Here is an 18,443-nt window from a genome sequence, read left to right on the forward strand (position 1 = left end):
GATATCAAATTCAGGCCCCTGCCTTTGGCAGCTTACATTCTTGACTTTCAAAGGGTTCCACAAAAACATATTCATTATGCAAGATCTGCTGTGGGTGGACTAGGGTGCTATGAATGGATGAAATAGTTGAGCTTGTGTCCCTCTAAGTTCAGAGCTTCTCCTCTCCAGCTTCTGTTTCCTCTACCAGCAGTCATGAAGCATGCCATCCCCATTCATCTACCTAGGAAGAGAAGGATGCTATTTGTGGAGGCTGGGTGTGCGACCTTGTTTCCTGGCAATGTGTCTTCTGAAGCATCTCTCCAAATCCTATACAAGGATTCCATGGCAAACATGCCTGGATTCCCCGAATATAGAACCTTCAAGATTAGTATCTTGTCCCATCTTTTATACAAGACAGACGACAAGGGGCTGAATGTATACACTATTGTGATTAGGGACGATACAGCATCTTTCTTACAGAATTTTGCAGGTGCCATGGTGGTAGGTTGCATTGGGCCTCACTCCCTTGTTCTGACAAAGAAGTCCTGTGACCTACAATTGACACTACTAGTGTTTCATTGGAATTTTATTTAAACCATATCTATACTGCCTCCCCTCCCAATAGCACCCACAAGGTGGCAAACACCTTTGGAGGGCGGGATAATGTATATATAAAAATTAAATAAAAACATATAAATATGCCTAACACCAAAACCAGAGAGGCCAATATTGGAATTATTCCAAACAATTTTTTTAAAAATTCCACTCACTGTTTATTCATCTCTAAATTAAATGAAGATTATAAAATAATAACAGCCATATTAGGAAAATGTTTAAATTCCTTTCCGGGCAATTGTGTTGGTACAGTGTTCTTAAAGGACAGGTGTATGTACTAGAGTTACACAGCAGGGGGGGCTGGAAGAGCCTTTCTATTGGCTGCCACTGCTCTGGTAAAGGTCTGTCTGGTGGGCCCAGAGTACCCACCCAACCTCTGTCTTTCTTATTAGCAAAACCTTTTAACCAAGACCAAAGAGATGTGAGGACCCAGGCAGTTTAAAAATAACAGATTTAATATAAGTGCTCCAAACAATAGAGGGTAAAATAAAACATTTAGTGCAACAGTGAACTAAGAAACAGTAAAAGTTGGTGTAAATAAACAAAAGCCCTGACACATCTGACTAGATGTTCCCCTCTTATAACTCAATGAACTCATCAGCCTCCTGCGGCAGTCTCTGCAGAGAGGACTGCCTTTCTCTGTCTGCAGCCTCTCCAGAGAGAACGTCTCTTTCCATTCCTGCCTATTTATGCTTTCATCTGAGGTCCCACCCCTCTTGGACTAGTTTTCCCTCCAAAACTCTGCCACCCAATTAGAGGGGACAGAAGGAACCCTGGGAGATATAGGCCCTTGTATCTGTTCCTAGGCAGACTTCTCCCTGCCCTCTAGGTCAAGGGTGTCAAACTCATTTGTTAAGAAGGCCAGATCTAACATAAATGAGACTTTGTTGGGCCAGGCCACATGTGTTGTAAAATGTAATGGCAGGTAGAGAGGTATAAACTTTTTAAAGGACACACACAAAAACAATTAAATATTTTTTTAAAAACTTAAAGTAAAACATGATTAAAACATTAGCAGTCATTGGTCTTAAAGGTTTTTTTTTTAATCTCTCCCATGGGATCCAGGGAACTCAGCAAAGGATGCTCTGGCTCTTTTCTTCCTTGCCCAGGGGACCAGGAGGGAGAGGAGTCACAACCAACAGAAGGAAAAGAGGCGTTGGCTCAGTAGCTCAGCTGTGTGATTGAGAGAGTCTGGCAAAGCAAGCTATCCCTCCCACCTAGGGAGAAGCCTCAGCAAATGGAAAAAATAGAGGCTGTAGCTCCTGTGAGATTGAGCAAGCCTGGCAAAGCAAGCTGTGATGCAGAAGGAAGCAAGAGAGAGGGAGAAGGAAGCAGATGATAGCCAGTTGCTCGGGGGCCTGATAGAAGCCCTCCAGAGGCCTGATTCTCTCCCCCCTCCCCCGGCCACATGTTTGTCACCTCTACTCTAGGCCACACTAGGCCTCAGATCATGACAACTAGAATACAGAAAAATGATGAAATTGTAAATGTTGTTAATTAAAGAGGAACTGATACCAAGTCCATGATATTTTATAGATGCTGAAAAGGTATTTGATAGAATAGACTGGAAAAACCTAACACAAATCTTAGTAGCTGTCATACAGCTAGGGACCAGGAAGGGCCTTCTACTGGCTGCCACCACATTAATTCATTCATTCATTTAGATTTCTATCCTCCCCTCTTCGCAAGCAGACTCAGGGCTTGTATATTTTGAGTTACCCCAGTATAACTAATGCCAATATAGTTATACTGGGGTAACTCAAAATATACTTGAGTCATAATGTAATGTGCAGAAGAACAGTTTGCCCAGGACTTGACAAAGCCTAGGTGCCAGGTTGCCCTGGGGAGGAAATTTTCATACTTTTGGTACAATGAAAGGCTCCTTTTTATTTAGTAAAAGTACTCCACAGAAGTGGCCGCCAGAAGCTGGCACAAGAAACAAGGTGGCTTACACATTGAAGCACTGTTTTGAATGGAATGGTGTACAGGTCCTTGAAAATGGTAGTGCTGAAAATCAAAATCATATGGACATAAGGAAGGATTGTTTGCTGACCTTGCTCAGGTGTAGATCCTGCTCCCCTGAACAGGCCTCATTTCGCTTCTTCCCATGGTGGCTCCTTTATTGCAATGTCAAGTGCAGTATTTGGAGATACCCAATAGCCCGTGGCCACTTAGTGGCTTGATCTCCACTGATGGGGACCCACAAGCAGTTACATCTCTTGTCACCTACTCAGGTCTTTGCAACATAGCAGCCCAGCTTCTGCTCACCCAACCTGTTTCAGTAAGCAGTATTGGACTAGTTTAGAATAAAAATAGAACTGTGGGCTATCTTTATTGCAACTGAATGTCAATTTTGATTTGCTTTTCAAAGGTCTGCTGAAACATGAAACAATTCCTGAAGTTGGAGAGGATGCAGCTGCTTCAGTTACTGTTGCAGAAGCTCTGTCTGAAGAAGAACAGGATGAACTCAGAAGAGAGCTTGCTAAGGTGAACACTGGATGAAACTCCGGCCTCTTCTGTGTGGGGTCCACAAAATGAATCTGGTACACAGACCACTGTATTTAACATGGGCTTGAAGCTGCTGTTAAAGATGGTGGTGGTCTTTCCCTCTCCACCCACCCCTGGTTTTTAAAATTGAATCCAGGAGAATGGCTGTTAAATTTAACATTCTCTATCCTGTAGGTAGAAGAAGAAATCCAGACTCTTTCCCAAGTACTAGCTGCTAAAGAGAAATATCTAGCAGAAATAAAGAAAAAATTGGGAATCAATACATTGCAGGAGCTGAAACAGAACCTTTCCAAAGGGTGGCAGGATGTAACGGCAACACATGCGTATGTTTCTGTATTTCCCTATAATATTTCAGTTTTGACACAGTTGAGTTTACTTTTCATAGCTGGCAGGGTCAGAACACCAAACTAAACTAAGTCCAGTTTCTCCCAACTTGGTTTGGGACTGTGGTATGTTGTGGGGGAAGAACTTCTGCCTTCCTTCCATACTGTTTGCTTAAGCTGTATGTTTGCAGCTTCAAATTGGGGCAAATAATTCCCCTTTGGAGATGTTTCAGTTCAACAAACTAGTGCAGAGGGAAGCAGAAAGCCTCCCTCCCCCCCCTCCCCCCCCCAGAGCATGATCCAAAGCCAAATCAGGCCTGCAGTGCTTTAAAAAGAAGTTCTTCTGTGGCTGCTGTGTGGCTGTAAGGAAAACAAGTTGAGTCCAGGGAACTGAGACCCAGTTCGTTAAATAACTTAATGTGTAGTTTGGCTCTTGTAGGTACAGCCCAGGAAAGATCATACATGCCAAGTACAGTGATGCCTGAAATGCTATCATTAGGATCTCATAGCTAAGTTTTTCCTAGTAATTGTGTGAACTCACCTTTAATGTGTAACTTGGCAAGATCATTGGCATTCTGTAAACCAAAATAGGCACGTTGTTTCCTTGTTGTGTTGCAGTTGGTGTTTCCTTAATTGTTTAACTTGATGGGTCACTTTCAGGGAGGCAACAGCTGTCCAAAACAGCTGTTGCATCTGTGAATATTTACAAGGTGGATTCAAAATGGCATCTTGCTGCGATCTGACTTAGGCTAAAGCATTAGAATACTTAGCAGTTTTATATGTGTCATATATGCTCTTTTAGATGTCAGATGCTAAAATGTGGCATTCGTTGATTTGCCCTTAATGTAAATTCCTGCTGGTTGGTAAATTGCCATTAATATAAACACATTTCTTTATGGCAATTTTATATTTTTATCCAGTTATGATCTGACGTGAGTAGCCCGGGCTAGCTCGATCTTGTCAGATCTTGGAAGCTAAGCAGGATTGGTCCTGGATAGTATTTGGATGGAAGTCCTCGAAGGAACATCAGGGTCATGACGTAGAGGCAGCCGATGGCAAGCCATCTCTGAATGACTCTTGCCTTGAAAAACCCATGGGGTTTCTATAAGTCAGCTGTGACTTGACAGTGCTTTCCACCACCATGATTCAGATTGTTACCTCATGAAAATGTTGGCTGCTGTGGACAGTTGTGCCCATTAAAGTGTATGTGTGTGTAAGCTCAGTCTTCCTTATCCTAAGGAGGAAGCACAGCAGATAGAAATGCAAAGCTTATCAAATGGCAGAGGGTGAATAGGCTTTGGTTGAGAAACTTGCCTTGCAATGTTTGCTTTTAAACTTGCCTTTCAATGTTTGCTTTTAAAAAGAAAAAAGGCCTGGTACATTAGATGTGAAATATCACCTGTAGGTTGTGCCTGATCTTAAATCACTTAGAATTTTACTAATTTGAGTCTGTGTGTCTGAATACAGGTATAAGAAGACTTCAGAAACATTGTCTCAGGCTGGGCAGAAAGCTTCTGCTGCTTTCTCATCAGTTGGCTCTGCCATAACAAAGAAATTGGAAGATGTGAAGTATGTCTTCAGGGTTTTTTTGTGTTTTATTAATAGAATATTGATCCTGACACTTGAGAGCAGAGAATAACTACATTCAAGGATAAAATGCAGGGCAGTTTGAAAAATTTATGGAAGCAGCACTTTGGGGAGGGGGTGAAGAAGGTGAATACATGAAATTGCCTTAGATTGAGTCAGGCTATTGTCCTATCAAGGTTGCTACTGTCCACTCCAAATGGTAGTGATTGTCAAGAATCTTAGGTCAAGATCTTTCACATCACATAGCTGGGAGCAACTGAAACTGCTTTTCTTTTCAAATTGTTCTCTCTGTGGCTTGTAAAATCTCTGACCAGTATTGTGCTTTAACCATTCTGCTGTTTGATGACTGTATTTTTAGTGAGACTAGCCAGCAAAAAATGATTTGATGTTGGTCTGATGCTGGGTTTTTAAAGAGCTTGGCTCATGGAATATTCATCAACTATAGTGACGTATTCTTAGATTATGTTTATGTTGTCATAATCTTATTTTGACATTGAAAAGACTGTGCGTGAAATCTTGTGCAGAGTTACTCTTATATAAGCCTAATGAAATCAGTTGGCTTAATTTGGAGTATCTCTGCATAGGATTGCACTAGAACAAAGTGGGAGTCCAGTGGCACCTTTAAGATATATAATATATATGGACTGATAAGTTTTATTTCACTTTTTCTGAGGAAGTGTGTATGCACATGCAAGCTCACACTTTGAATAAAACTTTGTTGGTCTTAAAGGTGCCACTGGACTCCCACTTTGTTCTATTGGTTCAGACCAACACAGCAGCCCACCTGGATCTGTAGGAAGGCCCTGTGACTGTTTTTTTTTAAATTACCAACAAAATAATTGCATAATCCAAATCTTACAATTCATACATTTGTACAGATTACAGCTATATATTGGTACATTCAGTATACCACACACACTTACATTACAGAGTTTGGATTTGTGTAGAAAGGGGAGCTGGGCATTAAATGATGCTCTGCATCTATCAAAACTAATTTATTGTTAATGAGCAATGTTCCTTTGAAATATCAGAATATTGCTGAATAAAGTAGAATTTATCCTACATTATTGCTGTATTTCTTCAAGTCTAGAGTAGATTGTTACATATAACTTCATTACTTCAATTGTAGACAAAGTTCAGTTTCATGTCTGCTAGAGTTTTTTCCTTATTATTTCTTGCTTGGTATTCTGCAGAGTACAGGCATTTACACATTCCTTTAGGTAAGACGATGAAGTTGCTATATAGCAACTGCATAGCATGCAAGTAGGTGTTCTCAAAAGTGGTGGATTTTAATGATAGGTACTTCAAGTTTTGGAAATTGTGCTTTAGGCAGTCCTAAATAGCCTAATTTAAATTAAGTCATTGAGGAAAAAGAACTATTTTGATGGGGGATATAGGATATTTCTAGTATGAAGGGTGACAAGAAACTCCTACTCGCTTGCTTATTAATAGTAAACTGTTAAGGTAGCAGATTTCCCTTATAGTATCCATCACAGTTGAAATTCAGTACATTCATCAAGAACAGTTGATGCCTGCATTTGTACCTAAGCTGGTGAATCTATTGTCTCCTTATGTATGAAACTAAATGTCTTAAGATGATATGCGGGACTGTGGTACATAAGAGCTGCTGTGCTGGATCACAGCAATAGCTAATCTTGTGCAGCATCCTGTTTCACAGAGTGGCCAGCCAGTCTTCTTTCTGACCCTGCAGAGCCTACAAGATAATTGTAGGTAATTGTTCTTTGAATGGAAAAGTAATTGGTTAAACTTTTCAGGATCCACAGACATTCTGCGGAAAAATCAATTTAAGTAATCAATATCTAAACAAATTACGAGGAGTCTGCTGACTCTGTAATTAGGCATATTTTAAATTAATAGTTGAAAAGAATGGTCCTTTTGCATTCTACTATGCTGCTTTATGTTATGGTCTCATCTTGGGATTCCTAAGTGCTAAAATCCATTTTAAGTATTTCATCTTCTGACAGGCTATAAGAGTATATACAGTATGTCACAGAAGTGAGTACATCCCCTCACATTTTGTAAATATTTAAGTATATCTTTTCATGTGAGAACACTGAAGAAATGACACTTGGCTACAATGTAAAGTAGTGAGTCTACAGCTTGTATAACAGTGTAAATGTGCTGTCCCCTCAAAATTACGCAACACACAGCCATTAATGTCTAAACTGCTGGCAACAAAAGTGAGTACACCCCTAAGTGATAATGTCCAAATGGGACCCAAAGTGTCAATATTTTGTGTGGCCACCATTATTTTCTAGCAGTGCTTTAACCCTCTTGGGCATAGAGTTCACCAGAGCTTCACAGGTTGCCACTGGAGTCCTCTTCCACTCCTCCATGAAGATGTCATGTAGTTGGTGGATGTTAGAGACCTTGCACACCTCCACCTTCCATTTCAGGATGCCCCAAAGATGCTGAATAGCATTTAGGTCTGGAGACATGCTTGGCCAGTCCATCACCTTTACCCTCAGCTTCTTTAGCAAGGCACTGGTCGTTTTGGAGGTGTGTTTGGGGTCGTTATCATGTTGGAATACTGCCCTGCGGCCAAGTCTCCAAAGGGAGGGGATCATGCTCTGCTTCAGTATGTCACAGTACATGTTGGCATTCATGGTTCCTTCAATGAACTGTAGCTCCCCAGTGCCGGCAGCACTCATGCAGCCCCAGACCATGACATTGCTACAGAGGTTGAAGGGGTGGGGGGGTCAGCCTGTCAGTGCTCAGACCATACGCCGCACGCTGCATCAAATTGGTCTGCAGGGCTGTCATCCCAGAAGGAAGCCTCTTCTAAAGATGATGTGCAAGAAAGCCCGCAAATGGTTTGCTGCAAACAAGCAGACTAAGGACATGGATTTCTGGAACCATGTCCTGTGGTCCGATGAGACCAAGATAAACTTATTTGGTTCAGATGGTGTCAAGCGTGTGTGGCAGCAACCAGGTTAGGAGTACAAAGACAAGTGTGTCTTGCCTACAGTCAAGCATGGTGGTGGGAATGTCATGGTCTGGGGCTGCATGAGCGCTGCCAGCACTGAGGAGCTACAGTTCATTGAGGGAACCATGAATGCCAACATGTACTGTGACATACTGAAGCAGAGCATGATCCCCTCCCTTCGGAGACTGGGTCACAGGGCAGTATTCCAACATGATAATGACCCCAAGCAGACCTCCGAAACCACCAGTGCCTTGCTAAAGAAGCTGAGGGTAAAGGTGATGGACTGGCCAAGCATGTCTCCAGACCTAAATGCTATTCAGCATCTTTGGGGCATCCTGAAATGTAAGGTGGAGGTGCGCAAGGTCTCTAACATCCACCAACTATGTGACGTCGTCATGGAGGAGTGGAAGAGGACACCAGTGACAACCTGTGAAGCTCTGGTGAACTCTATGCCCAAGAGGGTTAAGGCAGTGCTGGAAAATAATGGTGGCCACACAAAATATTGACACTTGGGGCCCCATTTGGACATTATCACTTTTGTTGCCAGCAGTTTAGACATTAATGGCTGTGTGTTGCATAATTTTGAGGGGACAGCACATTTACACTGTTATACAAGTTGTAGACTCACTACTTTACATTGTAGCCAAGTGTCATTTCTTCAGTGTTGTCACATGAAAAGATATACTTAAATATTTACAAAATGTGAGGGGGTGTACTCACTTCTGTGACAATACTGTATTAGAGAGGTGTAAGACTTTGAGGTAAATGATATCTAAAGTGTACAGGTCAAGGGAAGACATAGATTACAGCAGACCTATGGATGCTAACTGCCTTAAGATTCCTGTTTAACCAAAAAGAACAATATCTGGGAAACTTTAAGGAAGCAAATGAAACCTATCATTTTATAAGTGCTCTCGTATTTGAGTACTTGTATTTGAGAAACATTTAACATTTCTGTGTTGATGTGGTTGTGCTGTTGTGCTGGCTGGTCTGTGAGAGAGTGCTTTCCTTTTTTCTGCTTTCGCCATTATAGTATTTAAATTGGGATTAGTGAAAACTGTAGCTCAAATTTAAGTTGGGTACAAGATGAGAGTATCTGCCCTAAACATATAAAACCAATAGGCTATACATAAAATGGAATTTGATGGCAGTCAGCTGCTGTTACATACAAAGAATACTGTCCATCATTGAATCAGCTCTTGTTCCATACTGAATTTGTGTATAAAATCCCATTTAACTGTTTTAAGGCATACAGAATCAGTTTTGACTGAGCAAGCTGTAGTACATATAGGAATATCTGCTGCAACTGTCTTCAGATTCTGATCTGCCACAGGAAGAGGCTACAATATTATAGATCATGATGAAAAACAGGGATGTGTGAAGCTGCTCTGAACTTGGCAAGACCATAGGTCTACCAAAGCTGGAATGATCAGTTGGCAAATTCATGACACTTTAAATGCTGGAGTTGTTCTAACAAATATGACATGTTTGCCTAGGATTGGATTAGTGGTGATCTGGCAATGCACTGTGCAGGTACCAGTTCTCTTGTGAAGTTATGCCAGCTTCTATCTTCATGTAAGAATGAATATGATTTAGGAAGAACAGTCCAAGATGAGATGGCTTATTGGGAAAATCATGGAAATTGGAAAATAGTAACAAAGACAACATGGAAAAAACTAATAGAATTAAAAGGGAAGCAGTAACTAGATATAATTATGAAAGGATAATATATGTGTATTATGTATGCTGTGATATGAGGAAAACATAGTATGGGGTGGTAGCATTCTGCTCTGTAGAGTTCTGTTTTTCTATATGCAGTATTAATTAGCTTGATTACTGCTTTGGGATGGCAAAAATTGCTAATCCAAGCATGTTAACACTTGGACCAGCAGTTATAGAAGGCCTTGAAGAAGGCATAAAGGTATTTTCAACAAAATGCACCACAGGTCAGGGGAGGCTGCAGTGATGATCAGAAAGCAAGTAAAATAACCTCTCCGCAAGCCAGGGGTGTCAAACTCATTTGCTATGAGGGTTGATCTGACAAAAATGGTACCTCCTGGTTGGGTCTGCCTATGTGTGTTGTAAAATGTAGTGCCAGGTAATGGAGATATAAACATTATGGACACAGATTAACACAATTAAAGATATTATTTTTAGATAAAATACAAACTTGCTTAAAACATTAGCACTCCTGCAATATTTTGCTTATTTAACAGTCTGTAATTAACTGACACCTCTGAATTATTGCATCAAAATTTGCTTTTATTATTATAAACAGAACAGAAAAAGAGCATTAAAAACCATATCACAATTAATATTACATTGAAAGAAAAGGAAGAATATTAAAAAAAACTCCACACACACATGTTGTCCTAAACATAGACAGAATTTTAGAAGAAGGAAAAAAAACTACACCAACATGACTACAACTAGCACTCTGAGTGACATGGGCTCCTGCCTGTTCCAAGCTGTTTGGTGGGGAGAGGAGAGGCTGTAGGCGTGCTGTGGGGTGGCAATTCTCCTGTGTCACTGCCATGTGCTTGTAGGAGGGATTAAAGCCCTGAGTGGGCCAATTCTGGCCCATGGGCTGTATGTTTGACACCCCTGCCCTACACCTTGTGGTGCAGACTAGGGTTGCCAAGTCCAACTAAGAAAATACCTGGGTACTTTGGGGGTGGAGCCAGGAGACTTTCCCATTCTCTAAAATAAATAAAAATACAGCTGTGCAATTCCCCTGAATAGTTTTAATTTCCCTGTCCCACCAGCAATTCCAATAAATGAAAATGAACACACACTAACAAAGCAGCCAAAAGAAACAGAGTTTGCAAGCACACACTTTTGTGATCTCACTGGGGCTTTACACACAGGAGCTGTTGTATTTCCAGTCAGCTTCTTCAGACTAACACAGGCAAATGAAAAGAGAGAAGTGGCATTTTCCTCCATCCCAGAAACAGGTTTCTATACAAAGACATCGGAAACAAATCCAAAACAAGCACAGAGACTGTGCTCTCTCTCTCACTCACTCTCTCACACACACACATGTACACACTTACTGTCTCTAGTTCCTAAACAAAGAGGTCTGAAACCAAAGCAAGTACAGGGACTTGGCTCTCACTCTCTCTCGCTCACACACATATGGCTCTGCTGCTGGCCCTTCCCAATGCAGCTTTCACTTCCTGCTAAAATTTAAAGGCACACACACACATTTTAAAATGCGACATGTTTGCAGGCTTCTAAACCTGTGGGAAATCTAAAGGCACATGGTGGCTGTGTGGGTGGGGCTTCCTCCTGCCAGCCAGCTGGCTGGGTCCAGGTGGAGCCTGGAAAACTGGGGTTCCTCTCTGGGACTGGGGGATTGGGAAGCCTAGTGTAGACCCATCCTGTGCTTATAGCACATGCAGGAATCAAATTTATTTAAAGCATTTTAATGCTACCTTTCCACTTGATCAGGGCTTCCAAGACAGTGAACGTAAAAAAATTCAAAACATTTGAACAATTAAAAATGCATTAAAATTATATAATTAATAAAAACATAAACAACACCAGAACCAGAAGGAGGGCCAGTAACTGTTATTGTGGAGATATGCCAAACAATAAAAAATTGTCTTTACCTGCTGGTGAAAGACACTCATAGAAGGAGACAGATTAATTTCTTGAGGGATACTGCTTTGCATAAAAATCTCCATACAACGCATTTTGAGTAACTAAAACTGTCTAAAAATGTGTGTTGCTTACTCATAAAGCATTTTATTGGAGTTTTTTTTCCTAGTGCTCCCTCCTCAAATTTCTGATTTTTCTGCTGGAAAAGACAAAATTTGGTGGTGGAGGGAAATATACCTCCTTGGCATTGCCAATTTTAGTGCTAACTCAAGTTGGCAGCTTTCTTGATCTGGTGATTATTTATGACTGTTGCAGCACCTGTTCTGCATTGCTGAAAGCATGTTCAGTTTCCATCATGGACTCCTTTCAACTTTGATCCCCCTATTTAAAATATGCAAGGGTGTGGTGCTCTCTTTGTGCTCAAGTTCTAAAAACACACCCATCATAGTCAAGAAGGCAGCAAAGGCTAGATGAAAAGCATGTTGAGGTTAATAATCTTGTCCATATGCCAGAGCTCTAGCATGCATTAAAAATGATCCTAATCTAAACATGAACAATCCTTGTGACATCCGCTTGACTAAATCTGATCAGTTATCGTAGGAGAACTGTCGAGGATTCCTCATAAACCAGCATGCACTAAATGTTGCCACAGCTGTCCTTAGCCCATGCATGAGGACAAAACTGTGTTGCATGCCTAACAGTTATCTTCAGTGCCTTGGAAATGTATTCTGCTGTTAATGTGTTGCTGCATGGAACTGGCAGGGACAAACACCATTCTTCATAATCTGATTAATTTTCTTTTCTCTTAACGCTGCCATCCAGTATACGTTGTCTACAACATTCAATTAGCATGCCTGCTATGAGGTAATGTATGCATAGCTGTATTGATAGCTAAGAAAACGTTTTTGTGTATCAATCTGAGGAGGAATGGATAACCTTGAGCAGTGTGGAAAATCAGGCTCAAAACTGTAATTCATTATTTTGAAAGGGAGAAGTGTCTGACAGGTTTATCTGTATAAAACTACTCAATTTCATTATTCTGTATTTGAAACTAAACATATCCTAATCATTGGAACTAGACTATTTTAAGTATGGAAAGGGGATATATGCATACTTGGCTGCTGAGCCAAGTATGCATATATACAGAATCATGCAATACACAGAATCATCCTTGCAATGGTTGAAATTCAGTTCTCCTTTCTATACTGTGCATTTCAGAGCATCTTACTGAAGTTACAGTACCACAGCTTCAGTTTTCACTAGGTATGTGTGGTACATTGTCTGCCAATGTGTGTTTACTTGTAGCTTGACCTTTAAAAAATCTGATGATTGCCTTTTTCCTATTAGGAATTCCCCAACTTTCAAGTCATTTGAAGAGAGAGTTGAAAACTTAAAGGTGAATTCTATCAGTTATGTTTTGAAACTAATAATGTGCTTGATCTTGGTGGCTGATTTCTCTGTGAAAGACATTCAGTTCTGGGGTATCGATTGGCAATAAATGTGATGTGTACACTTGCCTCCTCTTACAACAAAATGAGCAGGTTTAATGCTGCTCAGGAAAAAAAATGAGTTTTTATAAAAGTAATCTGAGAAAAAAAAGATATGGAGTAGTCATTAGTGTGAAAGAGTATTATTATGGCACCAAGTTATGATGCGGATTTTAGTCTACAAAACTGTATGTTGTATTAAATCTGCTAGTTCCTGAGGTGCCACAAGACTCCTTTCTGCAGCAGACTAACATGGCTATTGCGTGTGAGTTGAAAATATATAACAAGGATACTAGTCTTTTTCATTTCTGGAGATGAGTCCCTATATAGCCAAACATGCAAGTGTCCAAACTTGCTTAATGGAAGAGCCACACAGAATAAACATCAGATTTCTGAGAGCTGCAAGACATGAATGTCAGATGTTTGAGAGCAGGCAGGCAGGAAAATAAATAGATGGAGAGGGAGATGGAAAGAAAGCAACTTTAACTTTAAATGCATTCTCCAAGTTGCTGGCTGGTGTTTAAAGAGAAAAATGCTTTTCTCCATGTTAGCCAATGAGGGGGGGAGGCTTTGAGAGCCACACAATATATGTGAAAGAGTCACATGTGACTCCTGCTATACAGAGATTTCTGTTGTACCTTGGATGTGAACATTTGGTGGGCAGGGAATAAGAGGTCTGACCTTATGTAAGAGTACAAGGTGTTGCCTGGGGCGTAAGGATTTGCTTAAGATTTGGTTTCCGAAACTTCCACAGATGATACTTCAGATCCACTGTTTTTTCTTTCCAAGCCATACAAACTAATGGATATGAAACTGGATTTCTCAGGAAGCAAAACCTGTGCACACAACAAAATTCCCTTGCATTTAGGTCCCCCCAGCTGTGTACCTGAGACATACCTGAGACATATTGCTCTCATGTATCTGGACCAGACCAGTTTTTATATACTTGCAATATTATGATTGCTCTGAGCTTTTCCATAGGTAATAAGAAAAACGTGGGACAAAGAGGGAGAAGATATCCTTATGAATAAGCAGTATCTTAAATATATTACAAAAATGTACACAGTGAAGAAGTCTTGCTGACTAGCATTTAAGCTGCCTATTGAATGACATTTCTTGAGTGGGCATCATCTTCAGAACTGTGCTTGATAGTTCTTGATAGTCTTCTAGCTAGTTGCTAAAACAGTACAGAAATGTATCTTAACATACTAATATCTCTCTTAGGTGTTGCAGCCCCTGATCTCTTCCCCTTTTGAGTTTGCTGACCTTGGGGGAAGGGTATCTTTTTAGTTGTGGGGACCTCTTGAGAATGCTTCTGAGAATAGTAATTTACTTGATATTTAAACATTCCAGATGTAACTTTATCTGCAGTTCTAAAGAAGCTAATCTGAAGTTTCTAAATCTCTTCAGTATAAGGTTGGAGTAAACAAGCCAGCTGGGGGTGACTTTGGAGAGGTCTTGAACTCTGCTGCTAATGCCAGTGCCACAGAAGCAACCACAAAGCAGACGGAAGAGGATGCTCAATGATTGTCTTGCCTACTTCCTGCTATCCACTGCCAGATGCTGCAGGCAAATACTGAAGCACAACACCTCTGCTGTTGACTCTTTCAAGATGTGCTTCTCTTTAGCACTTAACTTTATAGCTATTTAATATGTAGCTCGTGTAAACTCAGAGTATTTTTTTTAAGACACTATCTGGAAATTTTCCACATTTTGGGTATTTGAAAAACATTCCTGGCCTAAAATCATCACTAAGATAGTGCATTATGAAAATTAAAGAAGCTAAGAGTTTCAGCACTGTACATGTTGGATGCTGTGATGAATAGCAAGTGGTTCATGTCCCATGAAAGTCTGTTTCCACTTATTCCACTGCAAACACTGAAAAGGCCTCATCAATCATTGGCATGAAAAGCTTTTGAACGGGTCTTGTTACAGGAACTTCCAGTGGCAGAAGAAGATTGTTGGCTTCAACTCATCCGTGTAAACTTTGACCAAATAACATGCCCATTGTTATAATGGCTGGCATTGAGTTCAATGGTTCTAACTTAATATATGCAACATTATTTTAGTGAGGTTACCATGAACAAATGTATATTGTCTTTTTCCCAAATTTTTCCCAGTTAAACATTTTGCTCTTGGATATTGCAAGTTTAATTAACTCAGTTCTGTCTTTTAACTGCTGAATGTTGCGGGAGTAAAATAGAGTCATCAGATATGAAGTCTGAGAATATGAACTGTATAGGCTGAAAGTAACAGGGTAAATGGAGTGGCTAAGAAGCACCACACTGATAAAAAGTACACTGATAAGACTTTAATTCTCCCTCATTTCTTTGAAAGAAAATAAAGCTGGGCCATGCTATTTCTGGTACGTAATCTAATGTTTATTCCCTTCTCACCCGCTGCCATTTAAGTGATTGAAGTGTATGGTACCAACGGTGCTTCTAAATTTATGTGGGTTGGTAAACTTTAAGATCTTGGAAAACGCACACTGGAACAGATGTGATATGTAGCTGGTTTCTGAATTTGTACCAGAGGAAGAGAGTCCTGTAGAGAAGCTGAATTTTTTGAATTGGCAAACAGTATGAAATCTGAAAACACAAGGTTGCATTTAGATATTGTAACCTTTGGAAAGCAACTAGAAATATTAAAAAAGACTAATCAAGCCTCCTACTGACCTTGTAAAGTGCACTTCACTTTATGTGCCCGTACTGGATAATATTCTGGCACACTGTAGGATTTACATTAATTACAGCATGTTTTTTGTTTACCACATTTAATCACCATGCTTGGAATGAACATGAACCCATTATTAAATGAAGCATTGTAATTCAATACAAACATGTCTTATGCACCTGCATCCAAACATTCACAAACTACGTCTGTAACACAATCACACTTGACAACTTTGTTTAGCAACGCAAATCAAATGTAAAAAAAATCACTAAAAATAAAAGCAATGTATTCCCAAATATAAAAGACTGAATAGATTTTCTCTGTGTGTGGAAAGATAACCCTAATGGTCCAGGTAACCCAATATTATGCTTGTTTACTTGGATCCTACATTGAATTCAGTGGAAATTAGTTGTAGATAAAAGTGCATAGAACTTCAGGCTTAGTGACTGAAATTCTTAGAGTAATAGGTGATTGTAAATGAAAGTTGTAATTATAATCTGCTTTGGTTGTTCTGATGCTTACTGTGTCTCTATCTAAATGCTTTCTGACACAAATGCATTTTTGTTAACAAGAAGTAAAATGAAATGAGACAAAATGCCACACAAGTTATATTTTTTAAAAATGTCTCTATGCCAAATTGGTTATGGGCTTCTAGTTTCCTCCATGTTAATTAGAAGAGGTTTTGCACTGTATTTGCTCTTCAAACAGCAAGTTGCGTGACTTTGTTTCCATGAAGCTGTGTCTTTTGCATGTGCCAAGATTTAAATATCAAACTTTCAGGGCTGGTTCATCCACTAGCGAAACTAGGCTGTTGCCTACAGTGCCAAGAGGGGGGTGCCGAATTGGGCTCCCCCCTCCTGGTGCTCAAGAAAAATACCTAAATTTGCCTCTTCCCCCTGCCCCCACCAGCCTCCTCCCTTCCACCGCACCATGCTTTGCCTGCCCCCCCACACGATCAGAGGAGCACACCATGATGAGGGTCAGCCCTACCGGCTTCAAGGCAGTGGGCAACTGAGCATTCTTTAAAGACAGCTGGAGGAGGCTTCGCTCCCCCTCACTTCTGGAAAGGAGGTGGGAGAAGTCTCCTTCAGCACTCTCTTCAAAGAACACTCAGATTCTGGCCACCTCAAAGCCAGTAGGGCCCAGGCTCATCATGGTGCGCTCCTCTGATCAATTGGGGGGGGGGGTGCAATGGAGTGTGGTGCTGTGGAGGGAGGGTGGGAGGCGGCGATGGGCAGGGAGCCTGCCTGGGGCACCATGTGCCCTAGGGCCAGCACTGCAAACTTCCTAAAGCATTGTTGGCCATTGCTACACACAAACTTCCTGAACGAGACAAATAATGGTTCCTTGGAGCCTTGTCATGTTGGGAGAACTATTCAGGGGAGAAGAGCTTGAACCACTCCAGTCCCAATCTGAATCAGGCCCATGAATGCACAGTAAGTTGGAGGGAAGATGGCATGGCATAGGTTGAGCTTGTCAGATCTCAGAAGCCTAAGCAGGGTGAGTACTTGCACAGGTGACCACCAAGAAAGACTCTGCAGAGGAAGGCAATGGTAAACTTCCCCTGCTTCTTACTTGCCTTGAAAGCCCACTTGCTGGGGTCATCCTAATTTGGCTGTGACTTTATGGCACTTTACACACACACATACACACACGCTAATTACAAATAGAGCATGAAATGTATCTGGTTGACTGGACCAGGGCTGAAGAATGGGAGACATGAAGATGTAAATACGTGTGAATCTTTTAATTTAATTTTATTCTGCCTTTCTACTCAGTGGGAATTCAAAGCATTTTACATTGTTCTGCTCTCTTCCATTTTATCCTCACAATAACCCAGTATATGACTGGCTGCATGCTTAAAACACTTTAAGCTGCATACGTTCCATCAAACCAGAGTTTTGGCAATGCTGTTTAGTACTTGCCATGTAGCTGTGAGATCTAAATCATCTGAAAAGTTATCATCTAGGTGATCTAGAAAGCAGAGCATTGGCTGGACTTGTGAAGAAGAAGACTACAGATTTATACCCCGCCCTTCTCTCTGAATCAGAGACTCAGAGCGGCTTACAATCTCCTATATCTTCTCCCCCCACAACAGACACCCCGTGAGGTGGGTGGGGCTGAGAGGGCTCTCGCAGCAGCTGCCCTTTCAAGGACAACCTCTGTGATAGCTATGGCTAACCCAAAGCCATTCCAGTATGTGCAAGTGGAGGAGTGGGGAATCAAACCCAGTTCTTCCAGATAAGAGTCTGCACACTTAACCACTGCACCAAACTGGCAAACCCTGGATAATAGATTGATCCAATAGACTGGGAAGGATGAGGTGAGGTTGCCCTTGCAATGGACCCAGTATTTCTTCCAAAGGTGTTCTACTAATTCTTAAACAGCAGGGTTCTGCAACCTGATGCCTGTGAATTCCATGGCGCCTGCCAAGTGTTTTTAGAAAGGGGGTAGGTGGGGCTTTTGCTCAGCATGGGTTCTGATAGGCCACTGTAGATTTGATTGGCTGTGCAGATTTTTTTTTAAAATTCCTTTGGCAATCATTGCCACCATAGCACAAGGATCTTCACTGTGTAACAGAAAGGCAAGTTTTAGCGGCTGTTTTGTGGCTGGCTCTTTGGGTATCTTCTGGCAGCCATTTTTTTGGCTATTCCCCTCCCCCCCCCCCGCCACACACACACACAGAATTATTAAGGTGCCCAGAGGCTCAAAAGATTGGGGTCC

The 18,443-nt window shown here is 41.0% G+C and overlaps 1 protein-coding gene across 10 annotated transcripts in view; it reads left to right on the plus strand.

Annotated features, from left to right (window-relative positions):
• Positions 1 to 18,443, plus strand: part of TPD52 (tumor protein D52) — a 107,164-nt gene that overhangs the window by 36,410 nt on the left and 52,311 nt on the right. For 2 of the 10 annotated variants that reach the window (XM_060243594.1, XM_060243590.1), the window contains exons 2-7: positions 2,966 to 3,081; positions 3,277 to 3,425; positions 4,893 to 4,994; positions 6,206 to 6,232; positions 12,382 to 12,423; positions 12,907 to 12,955. In XM_060243594.1, the coding sequence (XP_060099577.1) occupies positions 2,966 to 3,081; positions 3,277 to 3,425; positions 4,893 to 4,994; positions 6,206 to 6,232; positions 12,382 to 12,423; positions 12,907 to 12,955 (485 nt within the window). Of the gene's footprint in view, positions 1 to 2,965; positions 3,082 to 3,276; positions 3,426 to 4,892; positions 4,995 to 6,205; positions 6,233 to 12,381; positions 12,424 to 12,906; positions 12,956 to 14,456; positions 16,023 to 18,443 lie in introns of those variants that run through there. The other 8 variants (XM_060243599.1, XM_060243597.1, XM_060243600.1 and 5 more) reach the window with 5 other exon arrangements.

This window comes from Heteronotia binoei, chromosome 7, assembly GCF_032191835.1.
Source record: "Heteronotia binoei isolate CCM8104 ecotype False Entrance Well chromosome 7, APGP_CSIRO_Hbin_v1, whole genome shotgun sequence".
NCBI lineage: Eukaryota > Metazoa > Chordata > Lepidosauria > Squamata > Gekkonidae > Heteronotia > Heteronotia binoei.